The sequence below is a fragment of the Ammospiza nelsoni genome, chromosome 17, assembly GCF_027579445.1.
Source record: "Ammospiza nelsoni isolate bAmmNel1 chromosome 17, bAmmNel1.pri, whole genome shotgun sequence".
NCBI classification, from domain to species: Eukaryota; Metazoa; Chordata; class Aves; order Passeriformes; family Passerellidae; genus Ammospiza; species Ammospiza nelsoni.
This window is the reverse complement of record NC_080649.1, coordinates 15,127,495-15,142,445: the sequence shown is the minus strand read 5'-3', so window position 1 is coordinate 15,142,445 and position 14,951 is coordinate 15,127,495. Positions and strand designations below refer to the sequence as shown.

General features: G+C 54.4%; 1 protein-coding gene across 1 annotated transcript in view; it reads right to left on the bottom strand.

The window, feature by feature from the left end:
* CAPN15 (calpain 15) overlaps window positions 1-14,951 on the bottom strand; it is a 57,490-nt gene that overhangs the window by 13,111 nt on the left and 29,428 nt on the right. Inside the window, exon 5 of the mRNA XM_059484784.1 lies at window positions 633-2,133. Coding sequence (XP_059340767.1) covers window positions 633-2,133 — 1,501 coding nt within the window. The remainder of the gene's footprint in view (window positions 1-632; window positions 2,134-14,951) is intronic.

The window sequence follows — 14,951 nt, the reverse complement described above, 5'->3', positions numbered from 1 at the left end:
GATAGCTCACAGTGGGAAGGTGTGTGCTGGCACGTCCTCCTGAGACCTTCAACTAGAGCCAGCCTAGAGCTGCAGCTCAGCTGCCTGCCCAGAAAGGGGGAGCCATTTGTGCTGCACCTCTTCATTTGCAACACCCAAACCAACAACACCAAGGCCTGGCCCATGGTTCTGAAACACCTGCAGCTGCTGGCAGTGGCAGTAGTTCCTGTGCCTGCCCTCTCATCCCGAGCCTCTGCTTGCTGCATCCCAGATTTCCTGCATCCATGCACAGTGTGCCACCAGCAAACCTGGGCACACTCTCTGCCTTTCCCACCACTAGACACTGGAAAGAGATGGAATGACCACCTAAGGATGTCCCTTCATCCCAGAAGTTCTCTCTCACTGATTTAAAATACCACTGGCTTTCAGAGCTAACAGGCTTAGCGCAAGGTTTTAGACTTCTTCATCCTTGCACCAGGAGTGGGCTGTATGGGCTGTTTTCACCCTGGAGATCACTCTGCACCAAAATACGACATTTCAGTGCCAACAACCAGCATGCAGCTGCTGCAAGGGAAGATCCCTGGAGCCCAACGCATGGAAGATGCTGCCCCACACCTGCGGGAGAGGCAGGAACAAGCAAGCACTGCACTCACCTCCCGGCAGAAGGTCACGATGTTTTCCCACAGGGCTTTGGCCTCGCCCTCATCCGTTTGCCTCCTCTTCTCCACGTGCATGCTCTCCCTCCTCTTGAGGGGCTTGAGGCCCTTGTGCTGCGCCACGTACTGCTGGGGGGTGTGGCAGGCGCCGCAGTGCTTGGCCTTGCCCTCGTTGAGCAGGGTGCAGGCGGGGCAGGCCCACTGGCCCGGCCTGTCCTGCGCCGCGGCCGCCGGGGCCGGGAACAGCCGGGCCACCTTGCGCGCCGAGGGCGCCTTGGCGCCGCACGAGCAGCCGGGCCTGTCCCTGTCCCTGTCGCAGGCGCCGCAGTCGGGGCAGCGCGGCCCCGGCTCCCCACCGTGCTCCTGGAAGCCGTGCAGCTTGGAGGAGCCGCACACCTTGCACTTCTGGGCCTGCGTGGGGTTCTTGAGGGTGCACTTGGAGCACGACCAGGTGGTGAAGTCGGGGCTGGAGGGGCTGCACGGGGTGAACCTCACCGAGTCCCCCACCAGGTTGATGGTGTCGCTGCCTTTTTGGGTGCTGCAAACCTCGCACTTGCTGGCGCCGGCGGAGTTGAGCAGGGAGCAGGAGCTGCACTTCCAGTGGGACGGACTGACCTCCATCTCCTCCTCCAGCACGCTCAGCCGTTTGTTGGACAGCAGGTCCGGGAAGCGTGCGGCAGGGGCGGCCCTGGCCTGACCTTGGGGAGAGCCCTTCTGCCCCACGGCGCCCGTGGCCGTGGGCTGGGAGCCCTCGGGGCCTGGCATCTGCAGCTGCGGGGGCACCTCCCGCCGGCTTCGGGGCACGGGGTTGTTCTGGAGCCCCGGGGAGAAGGGGCTGAAGGCTGGGATCTTCTGCACCTCTTGTTCCATAGCCACGGGGCCCGGGGTGGCCACGGCATCACCATCAGAGATCTCTGCGGAGACCGAAGGCTGCGGGGTGGAGGGGGCCATGTGGAACCCGGCCGGGGTGATGACTTCAGGGACGACCAGCGCCTCTGGTGGGATTTTGGGCAGGGAGAGCTTGCGTGGGCCACCACAGGCGGAGCAGGAGTTGGCCACGGGCGTGTTGTGCAGGGTGCAGCGCTGGCAGGCCCAGCCGCTCTCCAGCTCTGCTTCATCGGGGCTCTTCCCCTCTGAGTCCTCACTGCTGCTTTCTGCCTTGGCAGCCTCCTCCTTGGACGTGCCCTTGGGCTCCATCAGCACGGCAGGCTTGGGCAAGATGCCATTGATGACGGGCAAGGGGGAGCCACCGGGTCCCGGCTCCGGGGTGAAGCCACACACCTCACAGGTCTCCTTGCCCAGAAAGTTCCTGAAGGTGCAGCGGGCACAGGCCCACTTCTGCTCCTCCACGCTGAGGCGCAGGATGTGATTGAGGTCGGGCTTCTGGCGGGGGGCCTCGCAGATGGAGCACTGCCGCTGGCCCACGGGGTTCAGGAAGGTGCAGCGCGTGCAGGACCACTCGCGGACGGCAGCCATGGAGCCAGGAGAGTGGGAGTGGCTGCAAGAAAGAAGACACAGCGTGAGGCTGAGGCCAAGGCCACCCAATAGGCAGAGGTACCACGTGTTTCCTGGGCTGGCATGGTCAGGACCTTGCTTCCAGGAAGAGAACAGCCATCAATCTAGTCACTGCTCTATTGGTGCTTGATCCTCTGGCACTGACAAATTCTCCAGCTGTATGGCAATGCATTGGCTTCCATCCAAAATGCTCCAGGAAGGGCAATAGAAGCAGCTCAGCACCCACTGACCCCATTCCCACAGTGGGGTTGTGTCCTGTAAGCAAACACCATCTCTGTGCCCAACCCTGGCACTTTTTGTGTCTGCAGGGCACAGACACACTGTGGAACTCTTGGAACTCTTGGGAGGAGGTGACACCCTGCTCTGCCTTCTTGCTGTTCCAACATCAACTCTTTTCTCCTTCTCTGCTCCACCCCACCTCCATCTCACTTTCTGCTCCTGTCTCCCTCCTCCCCTTTCAGCTCCCCACTGGGATAACTGTGTTATCCCACACCAGACACCACCAAGCCAAGGAAGGCAGGCTTTGGTGTGCAGAGGTGCTTCTACCTGGCTGTAGGTTTTGGGGCTGGAAGCCTGGCCCAGTCAGCCTGGGAGCAGCAGCTCCTTGGTGCACCAGTGCCAGGACAGCTTACCAGCAGCTTCCAAGCTCAGCAAAGAGGAGCACCATGTCCCAGCTCCAGCTGCTTCCCCACTTATCTGTGAAGTAGGTAGAGAGGCCAAAATGCCCTTCTGGCTATACCAGCTCTTGGTTTCAACCTCCAACGTTGCCTGGGAATGCCTGAAACCCTGATGGGAGAACGGGTCCAACACATGACAGAACCACCTCGTCCTGGGGCAGGAAGTCACAATTTTGTTTCCTAGGCAGACTCAGTATTCCAGAAGTGCAGCAGCAGCAGCTCCATGGACCCTGATGATCCCCGGGTTGCAGGGAGCAGCATTCCCCCAGTGCAGCCCTCCCGGTGCTTTCAGGCTGCCATGTGTGCACTCACACTGAGACCAGCCCTGCATGGTGCTCTTTGTCCCCTGCTCGGGGTCATTTCCTGCAGCTTGGAGCAAAGGTGGGGCTCAAGCAGAGTTTTCTGCTTCCTCCTCCTTCACACAAGGACAAACCAGCCCTCCCTCATTTGAGCATGCACTGGGAATCTGGAGCCCTCCCTCCACGCACTCCTGCTCCCAGATAAGGTGGCCAAGTCATCAACCCAATCTTGAACCCCAGCTCCAGGTCAGCTGTGCCTCTCTCCAGCAGAGCAGGCCCCTTCCAAGCCCTTCCACCCTGCTCTGCTTGCCTGAGACCACAGACAGGCCCATTGTGCAGAAAAAGCCTCCAAGCCCATCCCAAGCCCTCAGCTTTTCCCAGGAAGAGCAAAGTCAGACCTCCAGAAACCAAGAGCAGCCCAAGTCATGGGAGCTGCACCTCAGCGGGCTCACCACTGGCTCCCTCTCCAGCATCCCTACAAGAACCAAGTTCAAGCAGCACAGTGGCTGGAACAAAGGGGAGGAGGGTGTTTAATCCCACAGAGGGCAGGCACAGACAGCTCCAGATGCCAGTGCAGCCTGTGGAAGGAACTGGGTCCTGGCTGGCCTCCAGAATCCCAAGCAGCAGCACCTGCACACACAGCTTCCCAAGGCTCTGAGCAGACTGCAATGCAGCAGCAAGGTCTGGAGGGGCAGAGGATGCAGCCAGAACCCCCCTGGGGAGGAGGGAAGTGACCCTGCCTTTGGTTGGTACATGAGAAACTCTCCTGGGAACACTCCAGCAGCAGCAGCAATCCAACCCCATTTCCACACCACACTCCACAGCCACTGGAAGAGCAGCTCCACCTCACAGAGATCAGATATAACCTTCAACTCCCTTCTTAAATCAAACACTTCTCTAAATAAAGCCTGAAATCAAGAAATCCATTTTATTGCAAGAGAGAGCTTGAAAATTCATTCTGGTTCATATGTGGTGACTGCATCGTTTGAACTCTGCAAGGTGTTTATTTACTGGAGTTATTCCCAGCTAAGAGAAATATAAACATTGATTTTTCTGCCTCAAGTCCTACAGCTGGGAGCCACTGTACATCCCTCTCCCCTGTGGCAGCACCATGTCCACAACATCTGAAAGGGAGATCATTCCTCAAGCAGAGGAGGGGAAGGAGCAGCCAATGGGGCCATGAAGGGCACTGTGATCCTGTTACATCCATTTGTCTTTCTGGTGAGGTTCATCAAACCACAGGCATCAGCAAAAGGCAAGGGAAGGCTGTCAGCAACCTGTGCCATCCACCTCCAGCCTCCTCCATGCTGTGCACACAGTGCAGGAGAGTACTGGCTCCAAAAAATCTGCCCTGAAATGCAGATGCTGCAGCGCTGTCTGTGGACTGGGACAAACAGCCACCAATGTTCCTCCTGTCCACCCCTCACACACCCATGGTCCTACCCAGCAAGGAAAGGCTTCTAACAATGCCACCATGGGATTGTGGAAGGAATCACCCTGTTCCTTCCCACAGAGAGGAGAAAACCTAGGATGATCTACAAGACAGAAGTACCACACGAGGGGACACTGGGATGAGGCACATCCCCAGACCTGCTTGATGTGGCATCAGCAACAAGCTGCAGGCTCAGGGAAGGCAGCACCATTTCACTTGGCTGGGCAGGAGATCCAGGCTCCAGGCACTGGGAGGGAGGTGGAAGCCAGGGCACTGAAGTGTCCTGGAATGGCCCTGGGGAGCTGTGACATTCTCTGGTCACACTGTCCCCCTCCTGGTCCCATCTTCTCACCCCTTGCAACAGGAGTGGGCCCCTAACACTCTGCAGCTGCTGCTGGGATTTCCACCCACTTGACTTCCTTGGGAAAACCAAAAAGCCTTCCAGAAGGGCCATCAGCTCTTCCCCTAAAGGTCCTGCAGTGGCAGGGCCACCAGTGTGACAGGCTTTGGCAGGAGACTCCCCTGCCTTCTGTTGCACATCATGGTGCCCAGCAGCCACACGGTTTTCCCTGAAAGTGAGTGGCAGAGGACACGGGACACCCTCAGCTGTGCCCCACAGTTCTGGGTTCCCAGCCACCAATCCCCCCCAGCCTTGGCAACTGGTAGGACACCAACCCTGCCTAGGACTGATGGACAATTCCAGTCTCTGCCTGAAATAGAATTAAATTCAGGGTCCAAAGATCCCAGTGGACATCAGGCTGGATCGTGCCTTTCATAGTCCAACCTGTACCAGGACGTGGTGGATTGTGGCAGCAGCCTCTGTCCCACAGCAACAACCTCCCCCCAAAACTGAACCAGCTGAAGGAGAAATCCATCCTCAGCCTGTCCAAGCTCCACACTTCTCCTTAAACAGCCTGGCTGGCTCCTTTCCCAGCAGGCAACAAGGCTGCATGAGGAAACAGGGTTATCTCCAGCACCTATTCACCAGGCCCATCTGCTGCGTGTTAACACAGTCACTCTCCAGCCCCAGCAAACACAACTGAGATAAACATTGCCTGCCACCTTCCTGGGGGAGAGGAGCTCCTCTGAAACCAGGGACCTGGCAGCACCCACACACGGGAGGGCTTTCCTGGGGGACACTTCACAGGTGACACAGGGCTCTGCACCGGGCAGCACGGAGCTGCTGGAGGCTCTTTTGGGGTGCACACAAAAAGGGCACCTTGGGGTGCAGGGACAGGGTAACAGGCTACAACCCCACACCTCCAGCAGCATGGATCCACATGGCTGTGCTTCCCACCCCTGCAGCTCTCCCCAAGCAAGGCAGGAGACATCAGCTGGCAGGAGGCACCACCGTATTGGCAGGCGTGCCCCTACCTTGGCAATCACAGCAGTGTAATTATCATGCTTAAAAAATAATATAGAAAGTACTCTAGCAAGCAGGCAGCTTTCAGCACACTGATCAGGTCCCAGGGAACCTCTCTGCTCCAGGGATTAAAAGGTTCCAGCTGGTCACCTTCCAAAACCACTTCAGGACAGTGATATCCCCGCCCCAGGCTCTGCTGAGTGATGAGTTTGCTGAGCCCTGTGTATCCAGCTGCTGCAGAGCCCTGGCTCCTACACAGCCACCAAACTGCCCAGGGATGGCCACCACCTTTGGGCACCCTATGGGACCCAAGTCATCTCTGAAGCAATGCAAAACAAGGAACAAGGCAGGGTGGGAAATGGGGAAGAACCCAAAAACCTGCAGTTCGCATCCTTCCTGCTGGCAGGAAGCTGGTGATGTGCCAGGGCTGTGGGATGTGCAGCTGAGCTCCAGGGCAGGAGATGGCACCCAGCCCTGGGCAGAAGCACCCTGGACTGCCAGAGAACACCTTGAGGTGACCTGGGCACCGGAGTGAGAGATCCCAGGGCTCTGCTGCAGAGCCCACACTGACAACAGGATTAGAGGAGATTGTGTCAATCACACACAGCAGCACAATCAAGCTGTTTCTCTAAATAAAATTCCTCCAGAGCAGCTCAAGTCTTAAAACTTATGGCTTGGTTTCTCTCCCGCAGTAAATAAACAAATAAATAAAAATCAATTGTTCTCGTCAGCAACACAAACCCCAAGCTCTCTGACACACAATGCATCCCAGCAAAATCCTCCCTGACAAATACAAGAAAAAGCACTTGAATTTTGTGGAAGAAAAGAAAAGAAAAATTACCAAAAACCCCTAAACAAATCCTGCCTCGATGTCTGCGAGCTGTGAATCCCTTCCCCTCAACCCCATGCTTTCTATTCCATATTTCCCATTTAATTTTCTTTCAGTAGCACTGCGGACCCTGACCTAAGAGAGGACTGCTGAGCCTTCTCCCACACAGACCTACCACATGTCCAGAGCCAGCAGGAGCAGAAGGCACCTGTGCCCACCAGGAAGGGGTGCAGGAGGTCAGGAGCCACTCAGAATCCCTCTGGCAGTGCTCTGTTAGGAGCACACGTGGCTTGGGATCATGAAGCCCAGGCAAGGAGATGCTGTTGGCTGAGCTGACTCACTCTTGCAGAGCCAGGCAGGGGCTGGGAGGCTGGACCTGGAAGGTTGCAGCAGATCTACTGGCAGAGCAACACAGAAACACCAGGAGCTGGGACTTTCCACTTGGTACAAGTTTCTATGGAGCATCAGTGGAGACAAACAGCCTCTGATTCACACTTCTGAAGCCCTGAGGTTATAAGGGAAAGTGTCGCCAGTTCTGTGCTGGCATCATCCAAACAGGGCAGGTTGCATAAGTGCTTCCAAATCCTGCCTCCAAAGTGAAACAAGAAAATAAACCAGGCTTTAATACCAGTGACCTTCATCCCAGCCTTCCAGGACCCTTCCAGCTCAGGATATTCTGTGTTGGAGAGACATGGACAAAAATAAAGCACCAGAAGGGACCTGTCTCTTTGCCCTTTTCTCCCAGGTGTGCTGAGCAAGGGCAGAGACAGCAAAGAGACCCCCCCAAACTCAGCCACTCTTTCTGGAGCACTGGATTCAAGTATCTATGTCAGGCAGTGCCAGGTCCCACTGCAATGGCACAAACACTCCCAAAACCCAGAGGCTCTCCATGTGTGTGCAGGAGCAGCACCCCACTTCCACAGGAGCAGCCATGGAGGATCCCAGAGCAAACAGGGCACAAGAAACCTCAGGGTGGTCTCCAGCTCAAACTCCTGCTTCAAGCTGAGTCTCTTAAAGGGATTGCAGCAGGTTTAGACAGTCTGGTCTTGAAAACCTCCAAGGATGGAGACTTCACAACCTCTCTGGACAGCTGTCTGTTAGTCTGACTGTCCTTGGACAGAAATGCTTCTCTTTATACCCAGCCTGAAACTTCCTGTTCCATCCTGTTTGTTGTTTCCTGTTCTCCCACCATGTGCTGCTGTGAAGAGCCTGGTTCTGACCTCTGGATGATGTCTGCAGGTCCTGCTACAGCTCCTGCAATGCTTTCTCTCCAGCTGGAACTATTCATGGAATCACGGAATAGTTTGAGCTGGAAGGGACCTTAAAGATCATCTCATCCCACCCCTGCCATGGCAGGGACACCTCCCACTGTCCCAGGCTGCTCCCAGCCCTGCCCAGCCTGGCCTTGGGCACTGCCAGGGATGCAGGGGCAGCCACAGCTGCTCTGGGCACCCTGTGCCAGGGCCTGCCCACCCTCACAGGGAACAATTCCTCATTCCCAATATCCCATCCATCCCTGCCCTCTGGCAGTGGGAGCCATTCCCTGTGTCCTGTCCCTCCATCCCTTGTCCCCAGTCCCTCTCCAGCTCTCCTGGAGCCCCTTCAGGCCCTGGCAGGGGCTCTGAGGTGTCCCTGGAGCTTCTCCTCTCCAGGTGAGCACCCCCAGCTCTGCCAGCCTGGCTCAGAGCAGAGGGGCTCCAGCTCCAAGTGACCAACTCAGGGGCCTCCTCTGGACTCACTCCAGCAGGGAAACTTGGGTTGAATTCCTGACTGAGCCCAGCTCCTTCCCCCTCTCCTTGCAGGACTCACACTCCAGCACCCTGACCACCAAAACACCCCAACACCAAAAACAGCTCCAAAAACATCACCACTTTCTTCATGCAGCCTCTGACACCAGGCATCCCCTTCAGCCAGCACCAGAGCTGGGGCTTTGCTCTGAGCTCCCTTTGTCCCTTCAGTTGGTGGAAGGAAACCACAACAACTACAACTACACAAATTCCTCCTTTTGTTGGAGCACTTGAGGAAATAAAGACTTCTTGATCCTGAAATATTAATTTTTGAGCACTCCAGAGCTTTATCATATATTTATATCTGCTCTCGCTCTTTAATGTCAATCCAGGACAAACTGTCAAGGAGTTCCCAGAAACACAGCTTAGGTCAGGGATGGAAAACCAGCCAAGGGACCAGCCTGGTCCCCTTCCATGACAAACTCTCCTGTGGCCAGGACATCCCTTCTTTCTGGAGTTATCAGTACTCCTGACCATTCACTGGAGCAGGACAAGCACATTTATGCAGAAAATTGCATTTTCTACTGGTGATAACCTGCAGTGAATTGAAACAGGACAACTGGAATTGTCCTGTTTAATAAAGCAATGGTGGCAGGCAAAAATCCCTCATCAAAGCAGAAGGGAGGGGAAATAAAGGTCTAATTCTGCAGCAGGAAACCATGCAAGGGTGAGCACTTGATGATAAATGGGGCCATAAAAGACTCAGCAACACCACACAACCCTCCCTAGAGGTGCCAAGAAGCTCAGACAGACACAAAGAGTTTCCCAAGCTGATGATGCACTCCAGTTCCTGGGAATTTCTTGGTCCCAGTTCCTGGGAATTTCTTGGTCCCATGGCACAAAACCTCCAGATGGTTCTAGCACAGTTTCTATTGAGTTTCTTCTTTTCCCACACTGGACACAGCTCCAGCAGCTCAGATGTGCTTCAACAGCCAGGGAAAGAAGAGGCTGAGAGTTTTAATGAGAAGTTCCCAGGGGAAAGCTGATCTCTGCTAATGAGAGGTCTGAGAGAAAAAACACTGGCCCAGCTGTACAGGGTGCACTCAGCACAGGAGTTTTTCTGGCAGCCAACAAAGCCACAGAACACACTCTCAAACTGCAGCTGTCCCTGCAATTTACTCTCTTGTCACCTCCCCAAAATCTAGGATTGTCTGTCAGATGTGAGGGTGAGAGGGAACATCTTGCTGTGGGACAGGCAAGAAAGGACTTCATAGAATCACTTCATAGAATCACTTCCCAGAATCACTTCAGAATGTCCTGAGCTGGATGGGACCTACAAGGATCATGGGTCCAACTCCTGGCCCTGCAGAGACACCCCAACAATCCCTCCCTGTGCACCCCTGAGAGCATTGGGCAATGCTCTGTAAATGGGCAAAGCTCAGTGCTTGCAAGTGGGACAGAGAACACTTCTCTACCCTCCACCAGCCACAAAGAGACACCAAGGAATGTGTTCAGAGTGTGGGGGAAACAGGAGGAGGGCAGAAGCACACCTGGGGCAGGGGCACCCTGAAAGCTCCTGTGACACACACCAAAGTCTCACTTTGATGTCAAAGGGAAGTTGAGGAGACTGTCCTGGCTTGCAGAGTCCTTTTCATGGCTGAAATCCCTGGATTTGCTCAGGAAAAGGGAGGGAAGGGGCAGAGTTTTTGGATCTGCCCATCTGCAGTTACTGGAGCTGCTGCAGGAGTGCCAAGTGACACACACCTGGAAGGAGTGTGCCTTCTCTCTGAGCCTGGGGACACACAGGGAGAGTTACCCTGAACTGATGGACTGGAGACAATAGACTTTCATCATTCTTCATCAAAGCAGAATCACAATCTGGAAGGCTTGTCTTGTGAGAAAAACAGGCTGGGCATGATTAGCCTTTAATACACCTTAATTGCTGCAGTGTTGTAAGAAATGAGCTCTCAGAAGAAAACCAGTTTGACTGGCAGAGCACAGGCACGCTGGGACAGGACCATTCCCAAAGGCTCTCAGCTAAAGAGCAGCTTTCCCACATGTCTGCCAGGGCAACAATTACAGTCCCTGGGGATACAAAAGGAGGAGGCAGACTGAGTGTTCCAAGGTCAGCAAAGTCCAAGTTCCAGCTTTGCTCGAAAGCTTTGCAGGCTCTGGATTCACGAGCTCCTGATGAGGTCTCACCCTAGAGCAGCACCTCCTGCACCTGTCCCAGGTTATTGAGATGCAGGGCCCAGATGGGATGGCCAACAGCAATGTGACCTGTTCAAACCCAGGATGGAGGGACTCAGCAGCACAGGATCATCCTGGGACAGGCTCTGGAGCAACAAGGCTGGCAGGAGAATGGCCCAGGAAGGTCCTTCTGCAGCCCCAGCCCTGGAGACAGCCACCAGCACAGCCTCAGCTCCTCCCAAGCTGCACCATTTCTCATTAAGATCAATTCCAGCCTGTTGTTATAATTAATAACCTCATCTTGCCTCCCTGCATGCAAGCAGGGGAAATTTCTGCAGCTGCAATCAGACTTTACTTCAAAGAAACCAATTTAGCAGAGCGCTTGCTGCTGCCATCATTCCTCTTACTCAATGACTTTATTTACCTTTTCTGTACCTAATTTCCCCAGCCCTTCGTGTGCCTGGGGAAATTAAAAGCAAAAAATACCAAGCTCCATTTGCACCCAAATACTATAGCAGAAATTTGTGTCCTTAACTTGGGCCGGCATTGTACCATGGCCATTAACACATTGATTTGGCTTGAGGAGGTGATGAACTGAACAGCCTTGCTTTGACTGCACAACACTGACTTTGACCAAAATCTACATAAAATGGATATTTAAACCCTCTCAAGAGCAAATACAAAAAGGAGGTACAATAGTTTTATAGGGGTTTGTCACAGTGGCATGAAATTGGTGTAGAAAGCACAAAAGACATCTGGTTCTGCCAAAACATCAGGGAGTGCTTCACCATGCCTGCAGCTCCCAAAAAAGCGGCTTTTTCAGGGGAAAAAAGCCCATAGTCCCTCCAGCAAATGCAACACAAGAATTTAATTTTTTTTTTTTGTCAATAAAAGGCCTGATCCTTGAAGACTGATGGCTCAATTTCTGTTGGATACTTGGAGCTTCAGCTTCTTGCACACTTGGAGCAAAAAATCACTTTGAGAAATGTATTTTTGTATTTTAGAAAGCCTGGTAAAAATTGGATCAGCTACCCTGTATGGTTTTTATAACTACACTCCATCTGTGGTCTGAGCAGAAAAGTTTTCCATGTAAAATAAACTTGTCCAGAAAACTTTGTGACCACCTAAAACAGAGCAAGCACTGAACATGTGAGCAGGTCACATCACACAGGGATGGGAACAGATCTCCAAGCCTCCTCTGGTGTTAGGACAGTGTGAGATGTACAGAAATCAGGGAGTATCAAGAACAGCAGGGAGAGGATTTATGAGCAGGACATCTGCTCTAGGACTAGCACGATGCTGGGGAGGAACAGCTGGGAAGATGATGTTCTTTAATACTGCTGCTACACTAATTCATTTCAAATCATGGCAGGCTTTAATTAAAAAACCCAACAAAATCTTGAGTAGGAGAAGCAGGAGGGATGGCCAGAAGAGTTCAGCATGGAAGGGTTTCAGATGGAAGGTGTGAGGGAAAGGAGTGGAGGATATCTCCTTGTGTGTCTCATCTGGACAGCCAGGTTTGGCACAGTTTGAGGAGCTGCAGGTGATGCTCTGTGAGCAGCTCCACTCCCCCACCTCTCTCACAGCCAGCACCACCAGCTCAGCTCCAGAACACCCCCCTGTACCTTCAGAGAGTAAATTAAATCCCTTCTTCCCAGCAGGAGAAGGAAATTCAAAGCCCTTTGCTGCCTTTGAGGTCTGTGCTGCTGCTGGGGATGCCCCACGAGTGTGGAGGGGGCTCCTGTCCCCCTCCCAGCCCCCTGGGGGTTCTGGGGTGCTGCAGCCACCATGGCACAGCCACAGCAGGGGCTGGGAGGGCACTGCCAAGCCCCCTCTCCTTTTGTCCCCCCAGTTCCCAGCCCTACATCAGGCAGGCTGCTATTTGCTTCACAAACAACAATCCTTTCCCCTAAGTTCTCCCTGATAAAATAAATCAAAGCATAGCTCCAGGGTGCAATTAAGACAAAAACCAACAGTAATAAGAGCTTGGTACCATTTGGGATGGAGGGAGAGAGAAAGACTCATGTAGCCATGAGGTCTGAGGCTAAGGAGAGCAGGGCTGCAGCCTGGCAGGTGGAAGCAGAGCCCCCAGCCTCCTCTTCCTCCCCTCCTAGGGCTTTAACTTGGCCACATCCCAGCTCCTGGCAGAGCTGCACTGGGAACTCTTCCTGCAAACGAGGAAAGTTCTCAAGCCAAGCTCTGCAGTTGCAGCGTCCCATGCCAGAGCAGGCAGTGCCCTCCCCAGGGCTGCCAGCGCCACTGGGGCACCCTGGGCAGCACCAGCCCAGAGAGCTGGGAGGCAGCAGGGCACTGAGCTCCATGGCCAGCAGCTGTCAGCTCCTCAGCATGATTAACAGCCCTTAATGAAGAGCTAAGCCAGTCCTGGACCTCGGGAAAGCAGCTCACAGTTAACATCCCAGCCAACAAGCTTTGCACTGATCTGCAGGGAGAAACACAGACTGCCAGGGGAGGAGAGAGGAACTCTGGCAGCTCCCAGCACCCCTGGAGTTCAGTGTGGCTGATCAGGGCACAGCAATGAAGCCTCTGCAGCACCCAGCAGTGAGGGACAGGGAGGATGGAGGGTCCAACAGGCACTGCCACCATCAGCACACCCTGCTCGACTTGCCTGGACATGGCACCAGCTCCTGTGGTCACAGAGGCCAGAAGGCAAACCTGAATGCCCCCTCTCCTACATCAGGAACCTGTCCAAAGATGCACAGGGCAGAGTCCCAGCTGATTTGTACACACACACACTCACACACACACTGGGCACTGCAGTTTGCACACTCACACACACTGGGCACTGCAGTTTGTACACTCACACACACACACACACTGGGCACTGCAGTTTGTACACTCACACACACACACACACTGGGCACTGCAGTTTGTACACACACACACACACACACGCTGGGCACTGCAGTTTGTACACACACACACACACACACACGCTGGGCACTGCAGTTTGCACACTCACACACACACACACTGGGTACTGCAGTTTGTACACACACACACACACACACTGGGCACTGCAGTTTGCACACTCACACACACACACACACTGGGCACTGCAGTTTGTACACACACACACACACACACACTGGGCACTGCAGTTTGTACACACACACACACACACAGGGCACTGCAGTTTGTACACACATACACACACACACACTGGGCACTGCAGTTTGTACACACATACACACACACACACTGGGCACTGCAGTTTGTACACTCACACACACACACACACTGGGCACTGCAGTTTATACACTCACTCACACACACACACACACACTGGGCACTGCAGTTTGTACACACATACACACACACACACACTGGGCACTGCAGTTTGTACACTCACACACACACACACACTGGGCACTGCAGTTTGTACACTCACACACACACACACTGGGTACTGCAGTTTGTACACACATACACACACACACACACTGGGCACTGCAGTTTGTACACTCACACACACACACACACAGGGCACTGCAGTTTGTACACTCTCACACACACACACTGGGCACTGCAGTTTGTACACACACACACACACACACACACACACACACTCTGGGCACTGCAGTTTGTACACACTCACTCACACACAGTGGGCACTGCAGTTTGTACACACTCACTCACACACAGTGGGCACTGCAGTTTGTACACACACACACACTCACTCACACACACACACACGCAGTGGGCACTGCAGTTTGTACACACACACTCACACACACACACACAGTGGGCACTGCTCCACACACAACTCCAGTGCACTCCCACTCCCTGCCAGCTGCTGGAAAAGACACAGCAAGGCCTGGTGCAGCTGTTGTGCTGGAGCCAGGCCCTCCCACTGTACTGACCTGTGCTGGAGAGGGGCCACCCCAGACAGCAGCAAACCCCCCAGCCTCACAGATGGCTCCTGGCCCCTGCCTTTCCTGCTTCTGCAGCATTGGCACCTTCTCCAGCTCTGCTCCCCTTCCCATGTCATGTCAGGTCAAGCAGCTGAATGCAAGAGCACACAAAACTCATTGCTGCATCAGGCAAGCTTTGGGGAGCCTGTTGCCAGCTGCAGCAGGCTCTGCTCTCCTGGCAGGCTTGGAGGGAGGAAGAGGAAGAGCAAGGAGGGGGAAGCAGCCTCAGGTGCTGCTCAGACTCAGGGCACAGGGACCAGCATCTCCCCCACGCAGCAGGAGGAGAAGGAATTCATTGTGACAAATGCCGAGAGCCTGCAGCAGGGTTGGCCCTTCCTGTCAGAGCTGCTGA